The following is an 18147-nucleotide window of genomic DNA, read 5'->3' as shown; positions in this document are numbered from 1 at the left end:
CTTTAAACCGATGTTTAACCCCAATGAATTGATGCAAATTTGAAGAAATTGATAGTAAGTTTTAGCTAATAGACGAAGCTATCAATTGATGCCAGAATCTTACCATATGGTTGCTTTCCAAAGTCATGAAAAATTATCGAAATTGCTGTTCGATTTTTCGAACGCTCGGCATAAAACAATAATTATATATTATTAGGCGTACTGGTAAGTTTCTTCGGGTTTAAAACAGATGGCGCAACATGGCGAAGCTTCGGAAATTCATCGCATTTTGGTGGGAGTTTATGGTGACCATGATCCAACTGAGCGAACGTGTCAGACGTGGTTTGCACGGTTTAAAAGTGGTAATTTTGACTTGGAAGACGCATAATGTCCGGACCGCCAAAAAAGTTTGAAGATGAAGAAATGCAAGCTTTACTCGATCCGTCAAAAACGCAACAAGAACATGCAGATACACTTGGAGTAGCTCAGCAAACCATATCCGATCGTTTAAAAGCAATGGGAATGATCCGAAAGATAGGACATTGGGTGTCGTATGAAGTGAAGCCACGAGACGTCGAACGCCGTTCGATTTTTTTTTTCCGAAGAAGAGTCAAACCACCCCAAAAAGCGCTACTCTGAAAACCCGCAAACCTCCACTGTCACTCTTCTAAACTAATCGCTTTCATGCAATCATCGGATTTCGAATTAATTTTCTGTTATCTCCGCTTCCACTCAACTATCTACCTTGTTTCCCCCTCTCTTCTCTTCGTTGTCTTCGCTCCTACTCATCCATGGTGATCGTCAATCATCTTTTCAATTGTCTCCGCTCCACATGTCGAGGTATATCCAGAAAATGCACCTACGAAAATGGCCTAAGACTTATCGACTTCGCTGCCTCCAAGAACACGACGATACGTAGCACCTTCTTTCAGCACAGCCTCCAATACTGCTGCATCTGGAGATCACCATAGCAAACAGAAACACAAATTGATCACGTTTTGATCGACGGCGACACTTCTCGGATATCATCGACGTCAGAACCTATCGTGGCGCTAACATCGATTCAGACCACTATCTGGTGATGGTTAAACTGTGTTCTAAACTGTTAGTCGTCAATAACACAAGACACCAGCGCCAGATTTTTGTATTGAGGTAGATCCCCCAAAAGTGCCGCGAGTATCAGGTTCCTAAGCACCACTTCTTCGTTGACTTCAAGGCCGCATATGATACAATCGACCGACGACAGCTATGGAGAATCATGGACGAACACGTCTTTCTCAGAAAGCTGACAAGACTGATTCAGGCAATTATGAACGGCGGTGCAGTGTACGGATCTCAGGTGAGCTGTTGGAATCATTTGAGACTCACAGGGGACTTCGTCAAGACGATGGACTCTCCTGTCTGCTCTTCAACGTGGCGCTAGAAGGTGTTATGCGAAGAAGGAGCTTCAAAATGCGGGACACGATTTTCAACAAGTCTAGTCAGTTTATCTGCTTCGCTGACAACGTGGGCATAATCGGAAGAACACATGCGACGGTAGCCGACTTGCATACCCGACTGAAACACGAAGCGGCTGATTGGGCTTGGGATCAATGCGTCTAAGACTAAATACATGCTAGCAGGAGGAACTGATTGCAACAGAATTCTTCTTGGTAGTAGTGTTGTGACCGACGGCGACGAGCTCGGGTTGGCAGAGGAATTTGTATACCTTGGCGCGTTGATAACAACTGACAACAACAACAGCCGTGAAATTCGAAGACGCATAATGTATGGAAGTCGTGCCTACTGGGTTGTTCTCTATGGGCACGAAGCATGGACGATGCCTCACAAGCGCTTGGTATTTTCGAACGCCGAGTGCTCAGAACAATATACGGTGGTGTACAGGAAAACGGAGTATGGAGAAGGAGAATGAACCACGAACTCGCATCTTTACGGCGAACCCAGCATCCAGAAAGTTGTCAAAGCTGGACGAGTGCGATGGGCAGGGCATGTTCCAGGATTGATGGACAGCAGCCCTGCCCAGATGGTGTTCGCATCAAATCCGGTAGGAACAAGAAGGAAAGGAGCCTAGCGAGCGAGGTGGTTGGACCAGGTGGAACAGGACTTGGCAAGAATCGGTGCGGTTGGGAGTTGGAGAACTGTAGCCATGGGTCGGATTTATTGGCGAAAAGTTGTGAATAATATCTATTCTCTCAATGGGATGTAGTATCATTTTAAATGAAAAAAAAAATATTAACACTGAAGAAAATAGTTTATTTTATGAAACTAACTATCAATCAAGTAAAAAATCCCACATATCCAAAAAAACAAATTTCGCGTTCGGATTGTTCGATTCACAAAAGCAATCATATCCAGTGCATCTGCACTTTGTGAAATAAGGATACGGAACTATGCAATGTAATATGAGTTTGACGTTTGGTTTTCTACTGATGTGTAACTTTTAGATTTAGATTTTTTACATAGGCATATTTAGGTGTTCAGCGAAGCGAAAACAGCATCGTTAGCCCCACCCCTTTCGATTCATTAGTCAGTCAGAACCAGCGTTGCCAATGTTCCAGTTTCTCTCGATCCAGTCAAACAGTTAAATCCTTGAATCTTCCAGTTTTTTCAAATATTATCCAGTTTTTTATATAAGTGTTTCCAAAATTTGGTTCGGACAAGCGTTATATAGGAAGAAAAGTACCAAAGAATAAATTAACAAAATGGAGAGAAATAGTTTTCAATACCAAAATTTGACAATTTCAATACTTTTTCAATTTTATATGAGGGGCTTAGAATGAAAGGGGTGTAAGTGATTTGATCGATTTCTCTACATCGACTCTCTCTTGGTCATAGCTTAACCTCAAATACATTCCCAGCTGTATTTGACAATGTGGAAGATAGGTCAGAACCTCACCTATCAGATTCTATAGCAAACTTAAATTGGAACGTTTTTGCAATTGAGTTATAAACTAAAGACAAGTTGATGAAGAGAAATCGATCTAGTCACTTACACCCCTTGCATTCTAAGCCCCTCATATATTGATAAACAATATTTCTTTTTTTTTTTAATAACCAGAAACCATGTCCTCATGCACCTTAATTAACCACATTGTTGAGCAGTTTGAGCAGACGATCTTCTATCAGCATTTTTATCGACATAAACCAATAACGAGATTTTTCAAGTTAGAACCGTATTTTCTAGAGATTCTAATTCACAGTCATGTTCGAGTGGTGGGAAACGACATTTTGAAGGAAATTCTATTTCTCAAGCATTGAAATAAGCAAAAAATTGTTCTAGATCGTTAATCTTCCTAAAATAAAACGGTTTTACAGGATCTGTTTTTTTCAGTTTTTTCAAGAGCAATCTTTCAGTTTTTTGAAAAATATTATTGGTGACTCTGGTCAGAACTGCATAAAAGGTGAGGCCTAGCAGCGAGAGGCATTCATTCACTTCTCTTTTGGTGATTGTTGAGTGAACATCGTTTGCTGTCGAGCGTTGAGCGGGTATTAATTGAGTGACTCAAAATGAAAGGGGTGTAAGGGTGGGTTTAGACTAGTGATAAATTCATGTGAAGAAATATGATGAGATTTATAGAAATCGCATCAACCGTTTACACTAGCGTGAATTTCTATAATGAATATATTTATATTTTCGGTGACTTTATTCACCTGAAGTAGAACTGCATCCAACTCTAGTGATTTCTCACCAGTGATAAATTCATAAGCGTTTACATATGCTGAATTTATTCAAGTTATGTATACCTCGAATAAGTGTATCATATTTATTCTCACCCATTTACACCTATTTTCACGTGAATAAATCCATCTATAGCTAGAGACTCCCTAATGTAAACCCGCCATAAGTGACATAATCGATTTTTCTACATCGACTCTCTCTTTTGGTCACAACCAAGGCGCCTCTATATATACCAGGTGAAACAATAATATGAAATGCACTTTTAGCCATATTGGAATTGCTGTCGGTATTGTTTACAAACAGCTACCGGCGGCTCTCTACAAACTACCACAATGCTTATTCGAACGATGCCTACTATGTTCGGCTTTCGCGAATTTATGTGAAAAAGAAGAGATGATTTTGTAGAATTTTATTCTCATCCAGTTCATCCACTACTCTCGCATGTGAAAATGCAAAAATGGCGTATCCTAGCAATAACAAAACAAACAACCCTCGCTCCACAAACCGTAATCCCCTTCTTATTGGAGTGATGATGATGCTTCACCTGTTATACATTTATAAAAGCGCCTTGGTCACAACCACATTTCACAACACATTCCCAGCTGTGATTGACAATGTGGAAGATAGGTCAGAACATCATCTATCGGATTCTATAGCAAACTCGAATTGAAATGTTTTTACCGTTTTTACAGTTGAGTTATCAACTAAAGAAAATGTTGATGAAGAGAAATCGATCAAATCACTTACATCCCTTTCCTTTTAAGCCCCTCAGTTGTCTTTCTAAAGACATGGAGAGGGGTTGAGGTTAAGTTTTTCTACAAGGGCCCGTTTTAGGGCTACAGGCTATTGAACTGGAAAAGTTTAAAAACTCTCTAATAAAAAAACGGAATAAAAACGAAAGGCATTCAGTTTATTAAGAGCTGTGAAGCAACCTTCCCTACAAATTAGAGGAACCACCCGAAAAAGCAGCAAAATAACATCCGTACGAGCTACGTTGGCAGCAGTAACGGCAAAAGTGGAGAAGTGTCTGTCACAAGGAATCGGATTTTTTGGCGAAAATGGATCATCCGACTTGAGCTGTCTATTTTTTGTGTTCTTCTCCGCCCAAGGAAGGTTTATACGTTACGTACCTAACGTATGCCTAACGTAATCAGCTATGTGTCTCGGACTCAACCCTCCTTTAACTTTTTACAACGTAATGAACTGATACGTTTTTTATCACACTCCGTTCATTTCTAGCTCAATTAATCGTAACAGCGCAATTTTCATGTTAACATCATAATTTAAATTTCACTTTTCCGAATTTGTTTAATCATAATAAAACGTTTTCTATTCAAGTGACACTTCATCTGGATTGACGACGCCACGTGTAAGGGCCCGACGTTCGCCCATTCCAACGCCCAAATCAACACAAAGCAGCTGGAAGCCGTGGAAGCGAAAACAAGCGATGAAGCATGCTGCTGAGAAAATGTTGATTCCGTTGCCGATACCGCATCCTGTTCACATAGCCATATCAATTTATAACAGAGACTCAGACCACCCCGTTCCGATCGAGTCGGACATTTGCTGGGATATTTTAAGATCGATCGAGGAATGTCAGGGTGATTTGGAGGCAATTACACGCTTCCGGGAGGCCGGTGGGGAAGCGAATCGTTCTGCGGGGCTAAGCGTCGATGGATTAGCTGCAATTGACTCCAGCATCGATTCGTTGGACTCACAGAATTCTTCCAACTCTGGGACCAAGGACAGTATGGATATGATGGCCGGTGCCAGTGAGACACTTCCTTGTACCAATCGAGAAGTAACGATAATTATTCCGGCCGCTCCGGGTGAATTGGACAATATAAAAACTGTTGGAGGGCGCAGTGCCGTTGAAGTGGATGTAGATGTAACACCATCCGCACCAACGCACTTCCATTGGACGCTAAGAAATTGGGGAACTACCAATGGGAACCAGTCGGCGCTGGCTGCTCGTCGTCGAAATACCAGCTACACATATAGCAGTAATACCAGTGGGGGCCATGTTAACTTGAACAGTGCCAGCACTACTTCCCAAAATGATGCGTTGCTTGAACAGATTCGCGTTGATTTGGCCAGTCCAGAAGATATTTCTCTGGACACCGATAGCTCTAGAGCTGTTTTCAGTGCTGCTTACGGAACTACAGTTTGAAAGCTGAATGACTAATTGCTTATGATAAAAATCGTATATGCATAAAAATGGTGTTTGTGATAAAAAAAGTATATTTACTTTTTCCGGCCAATGGATGAGCCCTCAAGTTGAGAATGTGTTTCAAACACATTGTTTGTATTCAGTGCATTGTTTCATTATTTATTATATTTGATATTGTTTTACCGATGATTTTGTTTGTTTTTCTTTAGTTCTCTATATACTCACTAAGTCATTTTAATCACAATTGATACCTTACATGTCTAGTCTTACTTATTGATGCACTTTCGTAGTTAGGACATCAGGCCTTTTTTGTGAACGTCCTTTAATTGTATATTATAGTTTAACAAGTCACCACTCAACGCTGGAAAAACTTGAGTTCAATAATATTTAAATATAGATGCTTTCATTACTTGCTGTTGACAGATAGCATTGCATAATAACAGTTCACTGATAAACTCGATGAGCAGTCAATGCTTGATGTTCTTAATATACATTAATGTTGAATGCATTTATTATTTAACGCGAACCAAATCAACTAATGTACAGCTAGGTTAAATTGAAGTTAGTATAATGGAAAATTGATAAAGATAGATTTTTTATATATTTAGTGAAAAGCACAGTTGATCTGCCAATAATAGTAACTAGATTGTAACGAAAATAGCGATGACGATATTTTCGATCCGGTATTCAAATTTCTTATAAACCAGTAATTTCTCTCAGTTTGCTTGCTTCGTTTCAAAATCGATTTGCTTTGCGTACGAAATGAAAAGCATAACACGTATTATCTTTGATTGAAATATTCCAACAAAGTCCATCCTTTCATCATTCCTCCATTTCAAGAAGTACACACACACAAACGATTCTCTAAAAAATAATAAATTGTCCTACGTAATTGATAAAAAGAATAAAAAGGAAACAATAACCTCAATAGTTAAGACATACTTAATACAAAATCACTTCTCGGACTAGAGTAGCAACAAAACGAACACGTTAAAATTCATCTGCAATCTAGCTTCGTAAGGCGGACATTTAAATAACTAGAACATTATTTTAAGAAAAGACCTACGAAAAGCTACTTCTAAGATGTCGAAATAATAATTTTGCTCTCTACATTCATAATTACGACAAAATAACATTCTGAAAGTACATTTATTTACCTTTAACAAAACTTATTTCCATTTTAATAATCTAATTGTGGTTTTAGTACAGGTATTGATTTTATTTGCAATACAATAAATGCCAAAGACAAACAAAAGTACGCAACATTCTCTGCAAACAACAAAATGAATCTTATTTATACAGATAAACAAACTTCCATGTGTTTTAGCTTGTATTTGACACATAAAATCACAGCATCACTTCTAGCAGCTAAGGGACAGTTTGCCATGGGCACATGTTCTTTTGTGTACATAAAGGGATAGAAACCCCCCGTAAAACTACCATCATCTATGAATAAAATTTCTTTGTAGACCGAAATTCATGGGAAACTAATAAATTCATCATGCGATGAACAGTTTGCGATCAAATGCTTGCTAACTGGCGCATTTGCCACTGAAAGAAACGCCATTGTTAAAAAAACGGTACGTCTTGCCTACATCTGCATATCCGACGAACACAAGTTTGCATTGAGATCCAGCTGAAGCATTTTTTTCTTGGGAATATGCACTTACACCTCCGATCCGAAGATTCTGATGTGACCAGAGATTCCTATGACGATTCCTTCCATGTAAGGGGGAACTCTGAGATTTCAAAAAAATAACGGTTTCATTCAGCTTTACTTGTTTGTATGTACGTTTGTAACTTTGTAGCTTTGTCACTTTGTCTGTAGCGCAGTCCCATATTAATAGAAATTTAACCCCCCTTCATGTTGACCAATTGATTTGAAATTTGGAACACATCTTTGCCTCTGCTGTCATTTTAAAACTAAGTACTCCATGATCTTGAAAATCCAAGAAGGCGGCCGCTATGAAATGGCAGATTACATATTTTCTCTAAACCCCATCAATATGACTATCAAATTAAAGTGCTCGGCTAGCACAATACAGTAGATCTTGAAAAAATTAAATCCAAGATAACCGCAGTCCCAAAACAGTCAATTACTTTTTGAAATGGTTTCATTCAGCTTGTTTCATTATTTGTACGGTAGATTTGAATGTCTGTGGGGTTGTCCCACGGAATCCAAATTTGACCCCGTTCCTGTTGATCTTAAATTTGGAACACACCTTTATGTTTACCGTTATCAAAAAAACTACGTATTCCATGATCGTGAAAAATACGATTGCCGCCGTCAACCCTTTCGCTACGACAGTGTGCTCCATCGGAGTGCTACCACTGAACGGAGCACTGCGCCGAAAAGTATGCATATCGCGCTGGTACGATCGATTTGCAGTATCACCCTGATCTCGTATATAGGCGACGCTCGTACACACAAGTCGTCGCTCGTAGCGTAAGGGTTAAAAAATAGTTGAATAGCTTGACTTGGAGAACACAGAAATTCAAAAAGGTCGCCGCCACAAAATGGTTGACTATGGGCCCGATCACGAACGTCACTTCACGGCGAAAACGAAGTGAATTATATACAACGTTATAACGGCTACCACCGTGCGTGTAGAATGCAGAAGAGTTATCCGTCGTGACAACTTTGATGAACTCGGTGTTATATGAATACCACGATACTGTCAAGTCACGGAGAAAAACTGTTTAGAGAGTACCAACTGGAAACGACAGGAAAAAAATTGGAAAATGATTTTTATAAAAGTTCCCTATTGATCCGATTCAGACGAAAAGTTCATCTTTGGTTCTCTAGCTCGGTCGGGGCTTAACGTGTTGAATAACCCGGAAGAACTAGTGTATACTTGATAGGAAGAGGCAGGGTTGTTTGATGAAGTATCGCAAATGAAGCGCCGGACGGCCTTACGGAAGTTGGCCGGAACCTCAATCATGGCCGATGAAAACACGTATGTCGACGTGTTCTTTTACCTTTCCGAGGCTTCGGGAGTCAGCTATCTCTCTATTTTGGCCATTCTGAAAATAGTAACCTAGTAACCTTTATGCATATGCTTCCGCCAGCTGGCTCGGCTAATGTGATTCAGGGAGTGCTTTGATCGTGGTATCGCCACTGGCGCATAATTTGCAGCTTTGTTTTTTGTGCTGGTTCATAAAGACAATCAACCGTGCCGGCGAAACTGTAGTCAATGTTTAGTGTTGTTTGGATACCATCTATGTAAATAAGTTCAAACTTACGGGATACGTCCGAACGGCAATTCTGACATTACGTTTTACCTTCCACTCTACTTTCCTTGGTATCAAGTACATCTCGTCTTTCATTATGAGCACGAAAAGAAGTTGTTCACCAGTGAAACTTCTTCTTCTTTTTTTTCCCTTCTTTCGCCGGAAAGAAGTTTTCCACGGCCGGTCTCGTCTGACGCTTCCACATAAAAATGTCCATTTTGGCCAGATTCTCATTCACCGTTTGGCCGGTTGCTTCGATCTCCCGGCTTAAGGAGCGACAGGGAGAGGATGTTGTAAATACCAGATCGGCTGTATCTGGCGGACACAAAGTGCCACAGGATGTCCAACTCCTTTGCTGTGGAGTGGAGCTGGTAGTATGAAAAAATCATCAAGTTTAGGGATACCATCCGGTCGGAGTAGAAAATCAGGACACTTGTCACAGGTACGATTATGACCAAACCATTGAGATTCTTTGAGATGTAAATAAAGAAAACATGTGAAATTTATTCATTTAACATATTTCTCAGGCGATCCATGAAAATATTCCGGAGATAAGGGCTTCTGTCTTTTTACGAGCACAGATGATTTTTGGCGATTTCAAAGTCATCAAACAACAAGTGTAATAGTACCGAAGTACAAGCCACGGGTATGAAACGCAAGAGCTCCTTCTGCAATAAAAATTTTCTGAGCGGTATGACTTCTGCACCACACAGTTCAGCATGGAACTATGAAAGTGGATGCCAATCGAGTATTCTGGTAATTTTTCGGTGTTTGGATATGCTTTTCCTAATTAGTTTTCCTAATCAGTATTAATATTTCATTGTTGATTTCAAACTTCTGTTTCAAAAAAATGCTAATACCGCTTTGAGCCACTTATGAATCATATATGCAGCGTTGGTTATCCTCAAGTTCTTTTATGAAAAAGGGGTAGTTCTGGCGTAATTCGTCGGTAAGAGGACACTTTCGTTTAGACATTTGGAAAACTCTACATAGACTCCCTCTTTTGGTCATAACTTATAGTGAGTTCGTTTTTGTTCAGGTTCAACCCCAGTGCCAATTAACTGCTGTCAAAACGTTTTTATTTACTTAGTTTCAACCTAGTTTCGCACTAGGTTCAACCCGAAAGCTGTTGGGTTCGCAATGAGATTTTCACGGGTTTGAGCCAACACAACTATACTGAACTGTCAAGTTCCGAGTATTGTTTTGGAAAATCTAAAAATAAAGACTATGAAAATGGAAAACCTGCTGCTTTTGTTTTTGTATTATTGGAATCGTAATCCATTTCGGATTCTGATATTGAAGAGTATATTCGCGTAGACGGCATTAAGCTTCGTGTGCTTTCTTTGGGAGGCATTGGGAAGTTTTGGAACTAACTCAGTTTTAAAAACGAATTCACAGTTAGCTGATAACACATCCGCGTTGACGGTATTGAGCTTCGTATTACGAAATGGGGGAGTAGGCATGATAATATGGGTTTGCAGAAGAAATGAACATGCTTTTAAAATCAAAATTATGAATGAAATTATTTTTTCCAAATCAATGTTGTGCTCTATGTAAATGAAAATCACTTTTGCTTGCAAGTAGTGAAAAAATATCATACAAAAATTGTGTCTAAAGATAATGTTTTATTATAATGGTAAGTTTTGGTGAGAATATCTGAAAATTCATAGAAAATAGTTTAAACTAGGGAAATTCATACAAATTTCAACAAATTAAAAATGCCTTAGAACCGACTGATCTGATAGAGAATAGTTGGGCTCATACAAACTAATGTCGTATGTAGATTCCACCATTCCGCCGTCAACGCGAATTCCCAGTTTTATTTGACAATGTGGAAGATAGGCCAGAACCTCATCTATCGGATTCTATGGCAAACTCAAATTGGAACGTTTTTGCAGTTGAGTTATCAACTAATGAAAAAGTTGATGCAGAGAAATCGATCAAATCACTTACACCCCTTTTCTTCTGAGCCCCTCACAAACGAGGTCTGTTCAAAAAGTATCGCGACTTTCGAATTTCTGCGGGTTACGCATATTTGATTCTAGATTTTTTTTGTGGCATTATGTTGGTACTCATGTCTCTCACTTATGATGACGGCTCATTTGAATATTTAGTGAATTTTTGACAACTGCTATTCTTACACGTGTTTTGGTTCATCTTCGATTTTTACCTATTGCAAAAATGGATCAAAGAATCTATATCAAACTTTGTGTAAAAAACATGTAAGAAAAAATTCTTTTCAAGTCCTGCAACATCGTACACACCCTGTAGCCATCGCAGTAATGATTCCCATCTTTGAAGTATTTTCGATCACTTGGTGCCGATGCCAAACAACACTGACAGTAATGTCGATGTAACCTTAAAACGTTCAAAACAAATATTTTATGGTTGTGGATAGTTTTAATTTTGTTGCTTCTCACAATAAAAAAGGAAAGCGAAAAATACGTACCGAACCTGTGAACCCGCTTGGGAAACGACAAGCAGAACTCCTCGTAGTCGTCGGTAGGTATTCGTATTTTTTTTTGAGAATCAGAACATGTTATATCATCTCTCTTTTATTTGTTTTTTGACATTTGTTATGGAGCGCATGCATACGGCTAATGGTCGAAATTAATATTTACCTGGGTTTCCACGAATTTGTTAAAAGATTGAATTGTGTGTCATGTGAAGACAAACGTGAATTAAGTGACACAATGTTAACAAAAGGAAACACTTCTCCAATGTTCTACCGGATATTAGCCCGGTTTCCCTCGAATTTCACTTTTTGCTTCGCGTACGGATCGGGAGTAAAGCAGCAGATAGGATATGATTCTTCTAAGAAGAAGACAAACATGATCGATTTGATCTACACGGTCGACAATGTTCATCGGTGGCACGCTAGTAATCTAGACCGGAATCCGGACCACTATTCTGGCCTTAGAGTTTTGGGTAGTAATTTCATCGCTCGATACCAGGAGACTCTGGGGGCGAAAGTCTTCTTCAACACATTGATACCTATCAAGGAAGAGGATGTGGTTATCAAATATGGAGTTATTTCCACCAAAGATTTGATTGAAGATTTAACGGATTGGACACATTTGTATTTGGCCGGGAGGCTACACAAACCAGTGGAGATCATTCGAACGGCGTCGAATTCCAAGATCCAGAATGCTATCGAGTGTAATCTAAAATCTGCGGTGCATGCTGCGCTGCTGTTGCTGCCGGAACAATTCACAGAGTTCGAGCTATATAGGGCCATATCTAACCTGAGTTATGCAGGAGATTTCCGTATGATATTCGGCGAAAATAAAGACAAGGTGAATAACATTGTTCGACCACAGTTGGAAGGATTTCGTAGTCTTTATGCGTCGACACTCAAAGAATTGAGTCCTGTGCTGCATCTCCCGTCGAAAACCAGCGATAATTCCGTCTGCACTCAGGATCAGTCCAATAAAACTATTCTGTATCATCTGAGTCGTCTCCCAAAATGGCCCGTGCGTGTTATTGTACACAAGAAAACCAGAGGGCGTTACAGACAGGACACCGAAGACATACTGACTGCTATTTCGAAATCATCCGATTATCAGGACACAGTTTTCCGATGCCTTCGTTCGATTGTTTGGCAGAGCAGTGTAAAGCAATCGATTAAAAACATACCTTCGGCCGGTGTGATCAAATCCATCAAATACAGCTTTGCCAAAGCACTTAAAACATTCAGCACATAAGATAATCCTTTGGTGTTGTTCGCGAATAAGATTAGTATACGTTCGAAACTAAATTTTCAATCATTACAAGTAATCTACGTAAATATAGAATTGATTTCGGTAGTCATACGTCCATAGTTCGATTATAAAAGTATGTCATATAACGTTTTAATCAATAATTTCCGATACAACACTGTTTGTTAAAAAACTTCGTTTATTTCAGATAGATCATGTCCGACTCAGACACCACGGATTCAGATTCAGGTATACGCTTCAAGACAACATCAACCCGTTTCAGGTTGGGATGCATAGAGAAGTATGCGACCACATCCGAACCAAGCCACTCTGCAGATTCCAGTAATGGGCACAGACAAAGCCGCCGTTCCGAACGGGATAACCATCGGAGAAGTGATGACCACAGAACGAATCGTCGCAGCAAACGCAGTTCCTCCAGAAGTAAGAGTCGCAGCCGCAGTCGCGAACGGCGAAAGCAAAAGGAGAAAGATCGTCGAAGGCACCGAAGTCGATCCCGGTCCAAATCGAAAAGACCTCAAAGTAAACGGGAACCGGATTCAAATTCCGCCAGCACAAGCCAAGCTCCATCTGCAACCATCGATATTACGGATACAAGTTCAGTTGCTAAACAGTCAAAAGTTTTAGATATATCTGTTTCATCGCTATCATCGCAAGAAGATCCCATTGGAAAAGAAGAAACATCCGAAGATATCTTTGGGCCTGCCCTGCCACCATCACTGCAGCAGAGTGAAGTGAGCAAACCTACCAACAACAATGGCCCTCATGAAGACGAGAAGACTGACTCAATTGGGCCTGCGCTTCCACCACACTTAATCAACAAAACACAAGAAGATGAAGATAACCTCGCCACCGATAGTATCAACATTGTTGGACCCACCCTTCCAGCTGGTTGGAAACCATCCGAAGTGACCAATGACGATGGTTCGGAGTCTGAGCTTTCACCATTCTCAGAAGAAGAACAAAACGATGATGACGACTTCATAGGACCCGTTCTTGGCGCTTCCAGTTCAAGATCCCACGTGGAGCTGGAGCAACGTGCGCTGGAATTAAAAATACAACGTTTCGACGGCGAGAAATATACGAAAGGTGCCACCGTTTCATCTCGCGAGGATTGGATGCTGGAACTGCCAGACATCCGGAAGGTGGGCGATATGGGACTGGGTGCCAGACAGTTCCGAACTCGCGAAAAGCAACCAATCGGTGACCGATCGGTATGGACTGACACACCGTCGGATAGAACCACTCGCAAAAAGAGTGGCCATTCGTCAAAAGATCCACAGTACGACCATGAAATCGAACAAGAACGACGACGAGCAGCTGATCGTGATAAGCAGCAGGAGGAATTGGTCAAACGACACAAGAAAAAGCATAAAAGAGACAAATCGATGCTGGAAATACACCAAACGAAAGTTAAAAAAGAGAAAGTACGTGATTTTCTGTAATGCGCCACCGAGATTGTTAATTCGTTTCATTTCATTTTCAGACAAGCAGTTCTTCGGAACCAACAAGAAGACCATTTGATCGCAATATTGACCTACATGCAAATCGATTTGACGATGCACAGAAAAAGGCTATTTATAAAAAAGCACAACTTCTGGACACGCGCTTTTCTAGTGGTGCCTCGAAGTATCTGTAGAAGCGTATCACTTGAATCTGGTGTTCATACTTTTGATTCCGTTACAACAGTGATAAGGGAGTGATATATAATTTTATCGTTTCCATTTCCATTTAGAAAAGTAAGTTTAAAACATAATACGCCTGCTGTAAAACATTTTTATCATCAGATTAGTTTGATTTTTTTTTATTTAAGGCTGACCTTTCACTCAATAAAAATATGTGTAATTCAAACAATGAAACTTATTCCATAAAGTGGAACACACTAATCAATTAGTTACTTTTGATAAACAGGCATCAGAAATATAATGTTGAATACTGATTTTGCGATACTTGGTTAGTAACATGTATTGTTTCATTCACCCTAACATCACATACAAACGGGTCATATAATTGACCCCGTCCTGTATACCGAAGAGTTTTGCGGTTTCTCGACGTTTTATGCATTTTAAGTCATTTGGGATCGAATTTTTTTTTTCGATTTTTCAAATTTCCTCTACTCCTCCCTTGGAAGATTTGCGAGAATCAAAAAATCAAAACTTTGAGCGCTTTGAGGCACCCCTAAATCATGTCCGATTGAGCTGAAACTATGCACAGGTCATTTATTAGGCTAATAAACAACTTGTACATGGTCGGTTTTTTAAATTCGATGATGATTTTTTTTCATACATCCATTGCCACCTTATAATACATATATATAGTTCAGTAAAAAATGTTTATTTTTCATAATCTTGCATGTATAACTGCTTTTCCAAGGAAAAATAAAAAATTCGACCAGTACGACACCCATGCCCAAAATTAATACGACCGCAAAGGGTTAAACTATTTGAATATATTATAACTACATAATCATTAACTTGAGTCTAGTTAGCTTAAACTACAGAACAATATAAAAAAAATATATTATTTATTCCTTTGTTACCTCGTCGGTATTATCCTAGTCTGGAACAGTGCCTGTGGTGGGTCGTAACAACTACATCGCCAGGTGATGTAGCATTGGTATCCTTTGGTAGTGAGCGCCTCCTTGCTATGTTTATAGTTCTTGTAATGATCTTATCTCAACGGGTACTAAGTTCTGCTTATGTAATAGGAAAGGAAGGGAGAATGGACAAGTGGGAGTACGAGATGCGACCTAAATAATAATATAAGCGCTTCTTAGGAAGTCATATGGGGAACATAAAATATGAAATTTAATACGCAAAAATACCCGTTTTTGAAAAACTGTTTTTGATGAAACTAAAGTGTTAAGCGCATCTTAAATAAGACCACATGACAATTTAAGAGTGTTTCTTGTGTCAGTGTCAATTTATCTGTCATTTTTGTTGTTTTGTTGTGTATTGAAGCTTGCAAAGTTCGAGTTTCCCGCAAAAGTCGCAAAGTAAACATAACCTACACCTGGACAGTAATGGGTTAAGGTCGTGAGTAGCTAAGATATCGCGAACTGTCATGTGTGAGTGTACTCCTCGAGTCTCTAAATCGACAACCAGTTTGATTCTTCCATTGCAAAATTCATCACATGACCAAACAACGTGCTCGATGTCATGATATCCTTGACCACAATTGCATAAATTGTTAGTAGCAAGACCTATGCGGAAGAGATGCGTATTTAGCGCGGAATGTTTGGACATCAATCTGGACATAGTTCTAATAAAATCTCTGTCAAGATCTAACCCTTTAAACCAGGAATTCGTTGAAGCTTTTGAGGATAATAGAGTATAGCCATCTTCCAAGCTCATCTCTGTTCCATTGGTTTTGTCAACTGGTGAGTGACTGCTGTCGGGAAATGGAGAAGAATTTCCGATGCGCTATTTGTCTTTCAAAAACTGCCATGCATACTACCCATCTTTGCGAGTGTATCCGCTTTCTCATTACCAGGTGTTACATTAGTTTTTAGTCGGGTACTCATCTGATTCACCCTTTCATTCACACCTTGTATTCACCATCTTGATTCCCGCTCTAACTTGTATTAGTTCAATAAAGCTCTTTGTATCGAACAGTCGCGCTAGTATTTTGCTCTGAACCATATCCGAAACATGGTGTCAGAAGTTTTCGCGGTGTAGAGTTCGAGAAACGTTCGAAATCGTCGGGCATTGCACAACCCGAGATCGCATAACATTTTATAAACGAAAGCGATTAAAACTTTCTTCACGTAATAGCTCTAAATCAAGATGGAGGAGCTAACTAAATTGTTGGAACACCAAAACAAAATTTTCGAGAAGCTTCTCAACCAGCGGCGCGAACCCCAATCGGTAGCACTAGTACCACAAAATGTGCCGCTCCCGCCGCCATTATGTCTCGAGGGCGATATGGATGAAAATTTCTCATTTTTCAATGACAACTGGAAAAATTATGCCACTGCGGTTGGCATGGACAACTGGGCTGCTGAAGAAAATGCAAAGAAAGTGAGTTTTCTGCTATCAGTTGTTGGCTCGGAGGCACTCAAAAAGTTTTGCAACTTCGACCTGACAGCAGCAGACAGAATATCGCCGGATACTGTACTTGCAGCCATTAAGCTCAAAGTGACACGTACAAGAAACATCATTGTGGATAGACTGGATTTCTTCACGGCTAGCCAGACAGCAGTGGAAAGTATCGACGACTATGTGGTTCGTTTGACGAGTCTAGCAAAGCCGGGCAAGTTTGCAGCCCTGGAAAACGAAATGATTACCTATAAGCTGGCTACCTCCACCAAGTGGCCACATCTTCGATCGAAGATGCTTACGATGACGGACATTACATCGGCAAAAGCGATAGACTTGTGTCGTGTAGAAGAGATTACGACTAAACACGTACAAACACTTTCAGTAGACACGATGTCAGAGGTAAACAAGATCAAAGCGTCATCATCGAAGGCCCGTTTATGTAAATTCTGTGGTGACTGGCATGCATTCACGAGAGGTTCATGTCCAGCATACGGTAAGAAATGTAAGCTTTGTTCCGGAAAGAATCACTTCGAGAAAGTTTGCCGAAAAAACCCATCGAGTTCGTCAAAACGCAATCGCGTACGCAGAGTGAAGAAAATAAACGAAGACACCTCGGATGACAGCGATTCAGAAAACGAGTACAGTGAGCAGTCAGAGGAATCGGAAATGGAAGGGGAAATCGGCAAGATCTTCGACAAATCTAAGAAAGGAGGAAATGTTCTGGCGGATATGTTCCTGAAAATTAAAGACAAGTGGAGAAGTGTCAAATGCGAGCTGGATACAGGTGCCAATACCAGTTTAATTGGGTACGATTGGCTGTGTAAGCTGACTGGTGAAACCGATCCGGAATTATTCCCGTCACCGTACAAGCTTCAAGCTTTTGGTGGTGGCACTATCAACGTTCTTGGTCAAGTCAAACTACCTTGCAAGTGCCAATCGATGAAGTATATACTCGTATTGCAAGTCGTCGACGTTAGCCACAGGCCACTGCTGTCCTTGAAGGTCTGCACAACGTTTGGTTTGATCAAGTTTTGTAACTCCGTCAGCATGGTACCTGCTCAACCAACGGGAGAAACTGAACAAAATGTGCTGAAAATATGTCGTATCAAAGCTGAGAAATCATTGAAGAGTACGGAGACGTTTTTGAAGGATATGGGAAAATGAACGGGGAAGTTACGTTGGAAATCGATAATAGTGTTACACCGGTAATCCAGCAGCCACGCCGGGTTCCAATCGCTCTTCGACCAATGCTGAAGGCAGAATTGGATCAGCTGCAACGAGATGGAATCATCACGAGGGAATATCACCATACAGAGTGGGTGAGTAACATCC

The 18147-nt window shown here is 40.1% G+C and overlaps 3 protein-coding genes across 9 annotated transcripts in view; all 3 read left to right on the top strand.

Moving 5' to 3' along the window:
- Positions 1 to 7354, top strand: part of LOC129775415 (uncharacterized) — a 39980-nt gene extending 32626 nt beyond the window's left edge. For all 4 annotated transcript variants that reach the window (XM_055780155.1, XM_055780154.1, XM_055780157.1 and 1 more), the window contains one exon: positions 4997 to 7354. In XM_055780155.1, coding sequence (XP_055636130.1) covers positions 4997 to 5828 — 832 coding nt within the window. In that variant the 3' untranslated portion in view covers positions 5829 to 7354. The remainder of the gene's footprint in view (positions 1 to 4996) is intronic.
- Positions 7355 to 11400: 4046 nt separating this feature from the next.
- Positions 11401 to 15204, top strand: LOC129775422 (GPALPP motifs-containing protein 1). Of its 4 annotated transcripts, none has more exons than XM_055780164.1 (3): positions 11401 to 11561; positions 12966 to 14202; positions 14262 to 15203. In XM_055780164.1, exons 2-3 carry the CDS (start codon positions 12973 to 12975, stop codon positions 14412 to 14414), a joined length of 1383 nt encoding a protein of 460 aa, XP_055636139.1. In that variant the 5' UTR covers positions 11401 to 11561; positions 12966 to 12972; the 3' UTR covers positions 14415 to 15203. The 4 variants fall into 4 exon arrangements, with proteins under 4 accessions (XP_055636139.1, XP_055636142.1, XP_055636141.1 ...); XM_055780167.1 differs by having other exon boundaries at positions 11411 to 11561; positions 12970 to 14202; positions 14262 to 15204; XM_055780166.1 differs by lacking the exon at positions 11401 to 11561 and adding an exon at positions 12754 to 12893.
- LOC129773898 (phosphatidate cytidylyltransferase, mitochondrial) lies at positions 11753 to 12763 on the top strand. The gene has a single exon (XM_055777557.1). It carries the CDS (start codon positions 11753 to 11755, stop codon positions 12761 to 12763), a length of 1011 nt encoding a protein of 336 aa, XP_055633532.1.
- Positions 15205 to 18147: the final 2943 nt, after the last annotated feature.

This window comes from Toxorhynchites rutilus, chromosome 3 (assembly GCF_029784135.1).
Source record: "Toxorhynchites rutilus septentrionalis strain SRP chromosome 3, ASM2978413v1, whole genome shotgun sequence".
Lineage (NCBI taxonomy): Eukaryota > Metazoa > Arthropoda > Insecta > Diptera > Culicidae > Toxorhynchites > Toxorhynchites rutilus.
The sequence above is the reverse complement of the archived record's forward strand: the minus strand, read 5'-3'. Positions and strand labels throughout refer to the sequence as shown.